Consider the following 14,731-nt stretch of genomic DNA (forward strand, 5'->3'; position numbering starts at 1 on the left):
ATTTCATATCTAAATTCATTTTTCTCCTGCAGCCAACTAGTGAAAGATGTAAAAATGCAAATTGTTCTGTGGGCAGAAGACGCCATATGTGTTTTTCATAAAAAAGTAAAATGGCAGATATTTCTACAAAGAAAAGCACACTGACAACAAAGCTCCCCCCTCCCCCCCAATGGACCTTCATGAAGAAAAACCCCACATTTATTTTGAAAATACATGTCTCAATATTCATTTTATGTTTGTTAAAAAAAACTAGGTTGGTAGAAAAAATAGAATCCCAGGAAACCAATCCCAAGAATGTGGGAAATACAGCAAGCTATATTTAACAAAACAAAATAAAAATCCTGACATTACTTATTTCACACCACACAACTGTAACTCAGTTTACCACAAGGTGGCATACCAGTCCATTGCAGCTCCACAAACACAAAAAGGTCAAAATTAATTTAAAGAGATGAACATAAATTGACAATAAAGGAACCACTGATTATTTTAAACTACCTGATTGAATGACAGTGTTAATAAGGTGAAGTTGCAGCAAAGATTTATTCCTAGAGAATTATTATGAAGTATTCACAGAGAATAAGAATCCTTTTCAAGTATGAAAAATATAGTGTTTCAAACATGCTTCAAGGAAAATGAGTATACTTATGTGTACAGGCAAATACCTATATCTACAGTTAACAATGTGATGCATGAATTTGTGAAATGAATGGCCCTCTGCCCCATAATTCACTGTACACATAAGTATATTCATACTTATATTAATACTTATTTTCACAAGTGAAGAGGAGAACATCCTCATGGTTCTGCATGGATGAAGCTTTTGAAATGACATGCCTGTAAAAACATACACATCTGCTGTTGTGACACAACCATAGGGTGATTAGCAATTTGCAGTCTATTCCCTTTTGTTTACCAGCATCCATTTGTACATGTGGTAGATTATATGAGGGTAAGTTAAAAAATTATCAGCACTTTCTCTACGAGGTCACTGTCTCCCCAGTCACAGCTATGAAGTTTGAAAGTGTTAATCAGTTTATTTCTGACTGTGGTAAAAGAAAAAATGGCTGCCCCCTTACAATTTACACAAAAAAGAGAGCAAGTACAAAATGAAAAAGGTTGAATCAACACAGCTCATTATAGTGAGATGTTACTGAAGAGCTGAAGCCTAAAGTTTGTAGAAAACGCAGAAGACTACTGTCCAAGGGCATTGTGTTGTTACATGACAATGCATGTCTGCACACCAGTGCTCATTCTATTGACACTCTACAAAAACTTTGCTTTGAAGTGTTAAAGCAGGGGTCCCCAAACTAAGGCATGTGGGTCTGATGTGGCCCTTCAGGGTCATTTTCTCACCCTCCCCTCCCCCCCCCCCCCCCCGCCCTAAACTTTAGACTTAGAGTTGCCCGAAATCTGAAATGTCTTGAAGGCACACAACAACAAGTCCTAATTAACTTGACTCTCTCATCAGCCAAAAGCAGGCACAAACTTTCCATTGAAATACTGGTAAGTTTACATTGGTTAAAATTGTACTTCATATTAAATATTATACTATTCTTTCATATTTTTGCACTAGAAATAAGATATGTGCAGTGTGCATAGGAATTTGTTCCTTTTTTACAAACTATAGTCTGAGGGGACCATTTGAGGACCTCTGTGTTAAAGCATCCTCCATACAGTTCTATAAAGGAAAATAAATGAAAAAAGTCAAAGCACGAGGTTTTGTTTTTGTTGTGTCAGGAGCAACCGCTCCTGTTGTGAGAGAATTGGCCGTCTGCAAGGACGCTGCCCAGGGGACGCCCGGATGATTTCTGATGTTTTATCATCCTTGTGGGAGGCTTCTCTCATGTCCCCGCATGAGGAGCTGGAGCCGATAGAGGGAGCTCATCCGCCTCTCCTGGGATTCGAACCTGCGACCTGTCGGTCTTCAGTCCTGCCAGCACAAGGCTTTAACCCACTGCGCCACCGGGGGCTCCAAAGCACGAGGTTAATGGTAGAGAAACAGAAGAGAAAACATAATAAGGAGTTCTCCTATTCATGTGCCTGACACAAAGAAGAAGAATCTGAGGTAGGCCAAAGGGTATTGCCAGGATAACCACAAGCCTTAAAAATGAGCATGGGAGACTTATATGTCACTCAGCTGTTGCAGAGAAAAATCAATGGCCATCTCTGTCAGTGGAAATAATCTGATCAAAACATTCTCTCCTTCCAAGCAGTTGGGCTGCCATGCTTTTTTTTTTAACAAGCTTAAAAGATGTTGAGCATCAGCAGTACCTACAAAGACTGGCAGAGATTGTTGTTGCCTCCTGCATCCTTTTGAAGAGATTAATTTAAATGATAAGTGACCACACTCTTTGGTCCTGTTTCAAAACAGAATGTTTCGCCCTACTGAGGAAATATAGTGCAAATTCTCTCTTCTGAGTTTTCTGAGTGTGGAAAAGGAGAAAGATAAAGAAAACATCAAACCCACTAAAATAAAAGCTTATTTGCTCTTTTCATTTGGGTATTCAGGACCGAAATCCCACTCTCAGGTGGAAGCAAAACCTCACTTTTATATTCTATTTATTAGCTGAATAGGAGCAATATATTCCCTGCGTCTCAGCCCTCTGGAAAGTGGGGCACCAAATTTTGCACAAGCTGCAATTTTTAAACTGCAAAGACAGCTCCATCTAAAGTGCACTGCAATATTCCTTACCAAAGCACAGAGAGAGAGGGACGCAGCTGTTGTAGCAGCTGTTATATAAAAACCTTTGCTAGACAACTACTACCTAAACCTCTGAGAAGAATAGTTGGAAATCAGGGTAAACTGAGACTATAAACCTGAACTTAATGCTATCTAGCACAGGAATAATCACCTTATCCATATTATTTGGATTTCTTCTGTCGTAACTGATTCATTTTTAATGAATCCTCTTTCAAACAGATCATAACACAGGATGCATCTACATTCCAGAACCATTGCAGTTTTGTGCCACTTTTACTGCCATGGCTCAATACTATGACATCCTGTGATCTTTTGCAGAGTAGGCAAAAGACCTTGAAAAACTATATCTCACCTAATTCCATAGCATTGAGACATAGCACTTACAGTTTGTCAAACAGCATTAATTCTACAGTGTAGATGTACCCAGAGTCTAAACATTAGCATAAAGCAGTTTTTCATCCAGTCTGGACCTGATGAAAAACAAACACTGACTACCATACATAACATTTCACCCTGAACACACAATTAAAAGGCTGCAGGGACAAATGGAACCTTGTACTACCTTCAATAATTCTGTTTGGGATAGGGGAGCAGAACCTTTTTTGAGGTTTCCATGAAGCCTGTAGATCTATGCCATGTACAGCACAAGCACATGAGCTGCCTTTTAGTGAATAACTAGCACATACATCCGGTGTGGCCTGAGAGTCAGAGGGTCACTGCCCTCCTGGTTTCTCCCTTCTAGAACTCACAATGTCTCTCTGGTAATACTCTGGTAACTCTCTTTGGACAGGCTCTCTTTATGAATCTTTCTTTTCTCCCTCTATTTCCATCATACACCTTTCCCCTCTTTTTCTCACTTTCCATCCTCCCTTATATTCCCTCAAACACCTGCCCTTTCTTTATTTTATACCTTCCTTCCTTTCTTTCCTTCACTACATACCTTTTCTTCCTTCCTTCTTTCCTTTCTTTTTTCCATTTCTTTTTCTTTCTTCCCCTCTCCCCCTTCCATCTCCCTCCCTTCAATCACCCTGATATCTGCTGGAAGTCCAACTCTGCTAAGCATAGCTGTTAAGCAAATTTAGAATGTGCCTTGCAGACATATTTTTTTTTCTTTCAAAAGGAATAGGAAAGAACAAGAGAATCAGTAATCCTGGGCTTGAACCTAAGAAATAGGAAGGAGTTAGTCACTGGAATAAAAGTAGTCGGTTCTTTAGGAGGGGAATGGCCATGTGATACTATAGTTTGTACTTGAAGGACAGGGTAAAACAAAATATAGGCAAACATGGACCTTGGATTTCAGGAAAGTTTATTTTACAAGTTCAGGGAATTACTGGTTTGACTCCAAAGGCGAAAGGAAAAAGACACCCAACAAGGTGATGTTTAATAGGCTTTTCCTTAATCCCTACTTATTATCCAACATTTTTGCTTATGCTGCGTTCTGCTGGCCTTTAATGTTGGATAATCAAGACTCTACTCTGTGTGTGAATATATATATATATTTAAGTTAAAAAAGCCTATTAAACATCAAATTATGTTATAATTTTACAAATTAAACACCAAAACATCATGATTTACAACAAATTGACAGAAAAAGCAGTTCAAAACATGGTAATGTTATGTAGTAATTACTGTATTTACGAATTTAGCACCAAAACATCACAATGTATTGAAACATTTGTGGATCCGGGCGGGAGGCAGACTGAGTTGGATAATACAGATCGTTAGATGAGCGAAGGTTGGATAAGCAAGACACTACTGTATATATATATATAGTATAAATATATTATATATACACACACACACACATAGTATACATCCCCTTTGTTATCTTCTAAGCTTTCTTGAGAAGAATTGTGAATATGTCATACTCTACTTGTACAATTCCATTTTTTAAAAATTAATTAAGCAATTAATTAAAAAGCGTAGTGTGGCTGGAAAATGACTAATTTAGACAGCCAGAACTATAGCCATTTTTTGTCATCTACAGAAATTATAAAGAAAAAAGAAAAGGACTTCTGTGTATGAAAGAAATGCCAGGAAGAAAAACATCCCTGCAGCACACAATTGCTTGCAGAAGTGGGGATGGGAGGGCCAAGAAAAGAAATGAATAGATAAACCCAGCAGGCAAAAAAAGGCACAGGCTACCTGCTGTTGCTGACTGCGCAAGTCTGTTATCTCTTTCTGGTCCTCATTGTGAAGCCTCTTCATTTCCTCCCAAGACTGCTGGAGGTGATTGTGCTCTCGTACCAACTGACTGTTCTTCCGCTTCAAAGTGTCCATGTCCTCCTTCAATTGTGACTGGTCACTCAGCAGACGACTGTGTAACGTACTGGGGTGAAGATTACAAAGGTTCACAAGAAAGGCACAATCAATTGTTTCATGAAACAACTCTGTCAAGCCATAGAAGAAGAACCACAGTACAGATCATCTCTGAGACTCAGGGTGCATTTACACAGTAGAATTAATCCAGTCTGACACCACTTTAACTGCCATGGCTCAATGTTATGGAATCTTGGGAGTTGTCGTTTGGCAGAGAAAGCTAACGACGATGTATAATGACAGCTTCTAGGATTCTATAGCACTAAGCCAATGGTTTCAAGCTGCATTAAATCTATAGCGTAGATGCACTCTTGGGAGGTTTTGTCGTTCAATATGCCCATATTTAATGCACCATCAAATCTAATGCACATCTCAATTTTCAAAACCCTGAAACCCAAAACAGTAGTTACCAAATTACGTGAATGTAATGTGTACCCTAATTTTGGGAAGGTTATTTAGTCAAAAGGTGAGCAATAGAATAAAGTAAATATGATTGTATGAAGCTGAAATGAGATTTGAGAATTTGCTGTCCAAAAAACAAACAAAACAAAAAAACTTTTCTAAAGTCTGAAAACTGTCCATCATTCCAACTAATGGGGAAAACTGAAGAGAAGAAAGAAAGAAGTAGGATGTAGCGGCCATAGTCCTTCAGATCTGACCTTGTCCCATCCCTCCCTTCACAGTTGAGCATTATGAGAGCATGAAAGACTGGAAGCTAACTGCTGTGAGGACCTTCTGTGCAGAATTAACTCTCTTCTGTAAACTATCCCTATGGTTCACAGGGACAATCAGTCACAATGTTCTGTTAGGAGGAGCGTTTGAATATCTTTTTCATTGCCGTGACAAAATCCCAGCCCAGCAATGAGGGTCTGCATGCTACACACTTGGGATGGTTAACATGGCAAAGAACTATGTTTTTTAGCATATGATCTGACATTCCCCTCTTGCCTTCTAGGCTGTTATCATGGAAGACCCAAAACAAAGCATTTAAGATTGTTATCTAGACATAACAAGAAGAACCTTACAAAGTAGAAATGCAGTCTTTAAGCCTGTTCCAGGGGAAAGAGTCGATGTTTTATGTCAAGACGATGTTCAAACACAAGGAACAGTTTTAAACACTGGCAACCTTAAGAAACAGTAATGCCTATTGCTTTTTTGAAAGGTCAAGGACAGACATGTAGAATGTACAGTGTTATACTGCATGTTAGTTTACTTGTTTGAGCAGAAAATAAAATCAGAATGAAGACATGTTATTACATTTACAAATCAAAAGCTTTAGAATCCTGGTAGACATTCAGGGCATTATCACTGTGTTGCTTAGGAGGCTATGTCTGTGCTCAGCTTGAGAGACCCAGCTTTATGCTCCAGGGAAACAGCAAATTATAAATCTAGATATTTGTCACATGTAGGTGGCCATCCTCTGATGCAGTGACTTGTTCCACAAATAGTAATATATTTTTTAATCTATCCCATACAGCATTGGCTTGAATTTGTACTTTATGCTGAACCAACAGAAAAATGTAAATTTAATTCTGCTGACAAGTGATCCATGTAACTTGCCCTAATAAGCTGTTTTTGAATCCAACAAATTATTCAAAAATAAAATCCTGAGACCAACAAAGGAAGGGCTGAGATAGTTTCTTCATGCTAATTGCTTTCAAGGGAGTCCTAATTAACAAATCTTATGGTTTAAAAGACTAACAAATTGTATTTGGGACTACACTAGATCCAAGCAGTGCATATATAAAAACACTATATACTAGCGTACATGCCCAGCACTGCCGAGTGTCAATGGGAATGCTGCCCGATTTTCATCCCTTCTTTCTCTTTCCCTCCCCTGATACCCTTTCCTCTTACTTTTCTCTTCCTTTTTCTTTCTTTCCCCCATCCCTCCCTTCTCCATTTCTTTCCCCTCCCTCCCTCCCTCCCTCCCTCCCTCCCTTCCTTCCCTACCACCTTCTCCAGCTTTGAGAGGGCATCAACATGTCTCCATGCCAAAATACCTCTCTTTATGGCTCCTTCCTGCCTTTCTGCCTTCTCATACACATCCCCTGTCTTTTCTAGTGACATCACAGTAACATTCACCTAGCAACAGCCAATCTAGTGACATCACAAAAGCCCAAGCAACAGCTTTTGTGGAAACAAATAGATAGACATACTATGGCTTTAGGTAGGTAGGTAGATAGGTAGATAGTTACGTAGATAGATAGATAGACAGACAGATAGATAGATAGATAGATAGATAGATAGACATGCATAATGGTATTTAAATTATTATATGTATGTTTATTTAGGTGAGAGATGGCAATTAGTGGGGTCAGACCACAAAATTTACAATTAACATTGTCTTAGCAATTGTCATTAATCAACATTTAGCTATCTGCAAGATAGAGATTCATGTTTTTGTGGGCTGTTTAACATATGAAGTGTCATAGGGGCCGGGCTTTACCACAGAAGGTTAACCACTAGCTGCAGTAAATCCTGCCAACCGAAAGGTTGACAGTTCAAAGCCCGGGTCAGGGTGCGCTCCTGGCCTTTAGTCCAGCTTCTGCCTACCTGGCAGTTTTGAAAACAATAATGTGAGTAGATAAATAGGTACCACTTAAACAGTGAGGTATTTAAGGCACCCATAAGGAAATGTCAGAAAAATGCCGGTTATTTGATCAAAGAAGAAGTTTACGAACAAAGTGGCGCAACAGCACCCCTCATGGCCAGAACCGAGCACAACCTCCAAGATGCCAAAGATGGGAAAGCCTATCTATACCTCTATCTATATACAGTTATCTGTCTTGTCAGTGTATAATGGCACTGAATGTTTGCCGTATGTGTTCTGTGATTCACTCTGAGTCCCCTTTGTGGTGAGAAGGGTGGAATATAAATATTGTAAATAAATAAATAAATAAATAAATAAATAGGAAACCTTTACTAAAACCACAGATATTGGTGGTGACTTTGCTGTGAACTCTTGATGACTTCACAGTGCTAATCAAAATTTGTTGAGATAATAATAACAACTTTATTTGTATAATGAACACTGTATATACTTTTTGCTTTTTAGTTATGCACTCTTCCACATATTCAGGCATGTGCATAATAATCTACCAACTGAAACAATTATCTTGTACATTTTATGAAGTTATTGCAGTCCTGAAAGTTCGTGCCAAATCAAATTAAGATTTCAAGGTACAGCAAAGGTTTTTTTTCCCAAAAATGTCTATGCTCTTCCATTAATTACTACTCACTGTATTCCAAGTTGTAACAATATTTTTTAAGGAAAGCAAAGTCCATATTCCATTCCAAATCTCTTGCTGACAAATTTCATAGGTCAACCAACAGTTGCTAACTACATTTAATTCCACACAAGACTAAACTTGCACTCCATCACAAATTTCGAAGCTGGTTCTGTATCTGCAGAGATAAAAAAACCTAATCCATAATCTATTGCTGAAAGCTCTTGAATGATGCTGAAAGCATGGCATTTAAACAGCGTACTGATGTGGAGGGCAAGAAGTTTAATATTAAAGATCTCTGGATATTAAGATATGAAATAACCTATCTGGCACATAATCAGGGTAGAGAGAAGACCAATATTCATAGCTGGGTTTATGCTGGGAGTTTTTACTTACTGATAGAAATCAGCCTCCTTAGCAGCTTCTTCACATCTTTTTAGTGTCTTTGTGTGCTGGTTTTGCAAAGACTGTAGGTCTGACATTGCCTTCATACACTGTATCTTCAGTCGTTCGTAATCATGGTTTGGTTTGGGAGTAGGCCTAGGAGAAAGCGATCCTAGTTATTAGAGAAGTATATGACCTTAAAATAACATGAGATATTCTGTATTTTTAGTATCATTTGGAAAAAAAATAAGCCTGACTAAATAGTGTCCACATAGGTTTTTTAAAACCCTTCCAAAGATAGTGAAACAGTAAGGAGAGGGTTTGTACATTTCGAAACATTACTAAGGCACCAACTGAACCAATACAAGCAAGACTGAACTCCTCATAAAATCAACTCAATATTTATTTATTATTTATTTACTTTGTTTATATACCGCTTTTCTCACCCAAGGAAGTAACTCAAAGTAGTTTCCAACATATTCATAGCAAAATTCAATGCCTAACATACATATGAAAAACCTAATATCAAACAACAATAACAAATGACTATCAATTAAATCATAAAAACATAATAACATTTAGACATTAATAGAAACCTTTCGTCTCCATTCAAACTAGACAGCATAAGCTACAAAGATGTATCTCTTTACTGCCAGACAGCATGAATTATGCATGAAGTTTAAACACCAAATTTTGCACTACTATCACACAGAGAATTCTATTAATGATGGTAAGCAAATCCCAATGGGTAGGTACCTTGTACATGTAATTTTAGAGATACATAGGACTGAATAACAATGCTAGCCCAATAGATCTGAAACTATACCACGAATCAGTAAATTTCTGGTTTAAATCACACAACAGCTATACATTAACTCTAACAAAAATATGAGACACAAGTTTATTCTTGAGAATAAAAAAAATGGCTAGGTTTAAAAATGGGAAAGTCAAATTTACTTTCAACCTGGTTCACAAAGACAATTCCCATCCTATTCGTCCTTCTAGGACAGGCAAAAGATTTATCATGACAATAAACTGATGACATTATGCCATTTTATCAATTTTATAAGAGCTCTACCAGAAGCTTCACCAAGTCCTGAGTAATGGGTCTTTAACTTGCAGCTAGCTGGAAAGGGTTTGCAAAGTCAATTGCATTTAATTACCAAGAAAAGAGGTGGGAGAGTGCCAATTCTAGGTTTCACTGTTATCACAGCCTGTAGAAGACCTGCTAAAATTAGGGCAGTAATGAGTAGTCCAGTGTTGACAATAGTGAATTTTTCAGGCTGGTTAAAATTAAGCAGATTATAAAGAGCTCCAAAACATTGCTCCATTATAGGGGGATTCGACATACGTGAGGCATAATTCAGCAAATAATCCCCACTTTACAAACACACTAATGGTATCTGAGCAAAAATGATATCAAGAGGTTGTTTTAGGATACTAAAAATGTCAGCCCATGGCACAGCTGCTGTTAAAATGGCAAATTCCATGCCAAGGTATGCCTACACATTGCTGAACGGCTCTTACAGTCAGGAAGTTCTTCCTAAAGTTCAGGAGAGGAGATTCCACGGAGCACATTTTAAGAACCGCTGGTATAATATATTTGGTCATTGTCAGAGGAGAAACAAGGAACCCTGCAGTATAAAGTATAAACCACTGACTTATCAACTGGGAAAATGGTCAGCCATCTCTCTGTCTTCTAAAACTTTTGACAGACTTTTTGCTATGTCCTTGCACAGAAAACTCTGAAGATGTCTGAACAGAAACATGCTTTAAAAGAAAAGTGGAGGAAAGGAAATTGGATCTCTCAAGAAAGTGGCCAAACTGAATATCTGAATGCTTTGTGTAGGTCATATGGTCACAAACATACTAATGTGATGCACCATGTATCTTTCATACAGCTCTACTATTTGTTTAAAAAAAGGAGAAGAAGAGCTGGTATGTTTAAAAAAAAAACAAGTAACTGTAGACATACAGTTACATTAAAATTGGATTTAAGCAAATCTGACTATTAAATGGATTGCTTCTTTATTACCTGCAGTCATCAAAGGTGGACCCAGGAGAGGAGAGTGCCAGGCGCTTCCGCAACTCATCCCGTTCACGAGTGACTTGGCGGAGCTGAAACAAAATTGTCTCCAGTTTCTCATTCATCTGCCTTACATCCACGACTGCAGGAGGTGGCGATGATGGTCTCACACCCGTTGTACCTGTTGACAGTATAAACAAAAATGAAATTAAGAGGCCTGGAAAAAAATCTTTCAAAATTCGGTGCAATGCATTCCTCAACAGAGGTGGCAAGGTGAAAGCTATCCCAACTAAGCATGGATTGATGCATCTTACTTCTCATAAGATGACTCATATATAGGGGAAACTAAGGCAGACCTTCCCTAGTACACATCTTTAGGATGCTTTTTTTAGGGACTACATTTTTTGAACAGTGAAAGATGTTTCCAGTCCATTTGGCTGTGTAATATATAGCCCCGGTATTTTGTGTTATCTACTGATCTATTAAATATTCCCCAGTCCATGTTGTGGGGATGACTTGCAACTGTGCAGTAAGTAAATCAGTAGTAAATTCTTTGGATCATAGCTTAGCTGTGCTATCAAGAAAGAACAAAATAGTAATAATCCATTGTGACTGAAGCACAGAACACAAAAGCCTACTCTGACCATTATTTCTTGCTCATGAACTCTCAGAACATGGAATGCCTCTATTTTCAAACAACTGCTTCCCGTGCATCTGGTTCGCATGGCCAAAGGTCATGCTTCCTAGCAGATTTTGATAGTAATAGTCCAACATCTGTAATTATTGGAAACTCTGGGTATTTATTTTAAAGATGTGTTTAAGTCTAGGCCACATTAAAAAGCAGCAACCCTGATTTGCCATAGAGCAGTGGTTCTTAACCTGGGGTCCCCAGATGTTTTTGGCCTTCAACACCCAGAAATCCTATCAGCTGGTTAACTGGCTGGGATTTCTGGGAGTTGTAGGCCAACAACATCTGGGGACCCCAGGTTGAGAACCACTGCCATAGAGTATATATCTGATAGAAGGTCACAGTCTGTCTTGGTCTTCTGAAAATTATTACAATATGATGATGATGATGATGATTATGTTTATGTTTATTAATATCCCACTTCACAAGGAGACTAATTTATTACATTCACTATTTTTAATTTTTATGCATACATGTTTTTAAAAAGGCATGCAACAGATATTCAGCCACCTAACTGTTGGATTCTCTCCCCTTCAAAATGACTTTTCATAGATTTTCAATTGTATAGATGTGAAATGCAGAAAACTCAAATACTGAGAATCAGTACAAAGTCAACATAGTGACTGTAACCATTTAAGGCAGGGGATAAACCCTCTGGAGCCAACAGGATTCAATTTCTGGCTTTCTTTTTATAGCAAGCAGGAGATTCTGAAATGAGTTCGACAACTCTCCTGTTCATAAAATCCACCCCTCAAAGTCAGCCCTCCAGCTTCTCTTTGCTCAATTTAATAAGGCACCTTTATTTTCCCAGCTCCACAAAAGGTTTCCTAGCATTATCAAGTGTGACTTGGCATATGCTTCAAATAGCCCTCAAGCTTATTCGAAATGCTCATCCCTTCCCCTACAAAGGATATTTCTAGCTGAATGCTAAAGGGCTTTTTATTTCATTTGACAGCTCACATCAGTGTAAAGGAAGTGACCTGGGCTTCGAGCTCCATCTTCTTTTTTCCACCTGACTGCTTCATGCTGCAACATTTCCATTCTTTACTCTGACCAATCAAGTTCCTTCCAACATGCTCAGGCATGGAGACCATGGCTTTGTTTTCTAAATTATACCCCCACTTTTTTTTTTTTTTTTTGGTAACACACTTCTTTTCAGACAAACTGGATTTGTCATAACGTATTTATTACAACTGCCGCCAAGTGCGGCTTATTTGTCGGCTTAAATAAATACTTCACAACTCACTTTTTGTTTCCACACTCAGCCCGGAGAACCAATCATTATGTGGGTCACCTTTCTGGCTTGCCTCCAGGTAGCAAGTTTCTGTTTTAGCCACCAAAGTGTGCTTACTGTGCTAATAGGGACAGGTCTTGCGAACATAGCTTTCGACACAACATACCACACACTCAAAACCCAATTCTAAGACATGAACTTTGGGAATGGGAGAGTAAATATCACTGCAGTAAATGAGTAGGCAGGAAAGAAGAGAATGAAGCTTCAACTGAGAAAGACAGATTTGATGCTGCTGGGGAGGCTCAAGGCATAATGAAATGGTGAGATAATTGAAACTAAGAGGTTTGAATGAAATAAAACCCTCCAGTCAGCATGGCCAGTGGGCCAGCTGGCTAAGGAGGGGTTCTGAACGTTCTAGTAAAAAAAAGTAACTTGTTCAAGCTCTGCCAATATGGCACCTCAGGAACTGTAGAGACAGATGTGCAGCTTAGGGGGATTAAATCAATCATCCTAGCCTTTCAGGAATCAGATGGCAGCACAGACAGAGATGCTTTTAATCAGTTACAGCCTGTACGCCATCTTGAACCTGAAAATGTTGCTGAAGAATCAACGTTTTCAAAACATAAGAACTACAGAGCTGGAAAGGAGGACAGGATTTTTTCACTTCTGAGTTTACTGTTTGTTTGGCTCTTTTGTTGAAGCATGAAAGCACAGTCCTTGATCAAGAACTCATCATTTCAAACTGGTTTGTTTGAAACAACCCACAGTTGGCCCTAACCACAGTTTGTAGATATAGGCAGCATAGATATCAGGATATGGCCAAACTTCTGAATGTCTTGAAGGTGTGTTTCAGAGGCCAGGGAAAGGGTGCTAGCAGCATCATCCAGGCTTGTTTTGATTATATTATGCTATATTTTGGTGTGACTTCCAAATGTGGCCAAAAATCAAGATGGACCTGGATAGATGCATTTTGTGAACTTTCAGTCTTCTATTAGTTTAGGTCAGTGGTTCTCAACCTGTGGGTCCCCAGATGTTTTGGCCTTCAACTCCTAGAAATTCTACCAGCTGGTAAACTGGCTGGGGCTCCTGGGAGTTGTAGGCCAAAACACCTGGGGACCCACAGGTTGAGAACCACTAGTTTAGGTGTTCATGCATGTATGTTTACATATAAAGTGTATTTCTTACCTTCATGCTCTATATATACGAGATATATCCAGGAGAGGGGGCTGAGACATTAAAAACTTCTGCTCTAGTAGAGCCCACTGGTATTACAAGGAGAGATCCACAAGATCTCCTCCCAAACATGAAACAAGAAGTGCTATTTTAGCAGAGACAAATATTAAACAGGGAAAATTGGTACCGTGCCTGGTAAATTAGGGATGATTAGAATGGTGAACATATGTTTCACTGTCAGACAGGAAAAGAAATTACAGGCTGCATGAAACAGCACAGTGCACAGTACTATTGAGGCAGGCCGAGCATTTTAAAGAAAATAAGCTAAGCTGTTGGGAATGAAAAGCCAATCTTGAGCTGCAGGTGAGTTCAATCTGTTATACAGTAATTGTAATGAAGTTGTGAAGGTCCAGGTATCTTAAGTACACAGCTAAAGAACCTATGAAACCTAAAGTTTGCTGGCATCCTTAGATATATTTGCTAGAGAGCTCAGGCACATCTATATTAAATAAACAGAACACTATATTCCACTTCAATTGCCATGATAACATCCTACAGAATCCTGTAGGCAATGTGATTAGCATGGCTTCTGGATTATGATTTTAGTCTACATGTAATCTCTTATTAGCTTATTTATATGTTTGTGTTTTATGATTCTCATGATTTAATGTACAATGTATATTGTATTTTGTTTGTTTGCTGTGCTCCCAAATTCATGCCTTCTTATTACTTAGGTAAGTCATAGTTTTCTGGAACAAAGAAAATTACACTACGGTTCCTTTCAGATAGGCCTTATATCCCAAGATCTGATCCCAGGTTTTCTGCTTTAAAGTGGATTATATGAGTATACACTGCCAAATAATCTGTGATAAACTGAAAACCTGGGATCAGATCCTGGGATATAGGGCCTATCTGAAAGGATCCATAGTGTAATTTGAGAAACAGTTTGTGGGCTGTAAATATCATTTTCTAA

General features: G+C 38.5%; 1 protein-coding gene across 7 annotated transcripts in view; it reads right to left on the reverse strand.

Annotated features, from left to right (window-relative positions):
- DLG5 (discs large MAGUK scaffold protein 5) overlaps positions 1 to 14,731 on the reverse strand; it is a 118,389-nt gene that overhangs the window by 42,421 nt on the left and 61,237 nt on the right. For all 7 annotated transcript variants that reach the window (XM_060769077.2, XM_067466962.1, XM_067466960.1 and 4 more), the window contains 3 exons: positions 10,673 to 10,844; positions 8,650 to 8,793; positions 4,850 to 5,033 (listed from right to left, as the gene is read on the reverse strand). In XM_060769077.2, coding sequence (XP_060625060.2) covers positions 4,850 to 5,033; positions 8,650 to 8,793; positions 10,673 to 10,844 — 500 coding nt within the window. The remainder of the gene's footprint in view (positions 1 to 4,849; positions 5,034 to 8,649; positions 8,794 to 10,672; positions 10,845 to 14,731) is intronic.

The sequence above is a fragment of the Anolis sagrei genome, chromosome 3 (assembly GCF_037176765.1).
Source record: "Anolis sagrei isolate rAnoSag1 chromosome 3, rAnoSag1.mat, whole genome shotgun sequence".
In the NCBI taxonomy this organism is placed as follows: Eukaryota; Metazoa; Chordata; class Lepidosauria; order Squamata; family Dactyloidae; genus Anolis; species Anolis sagrei.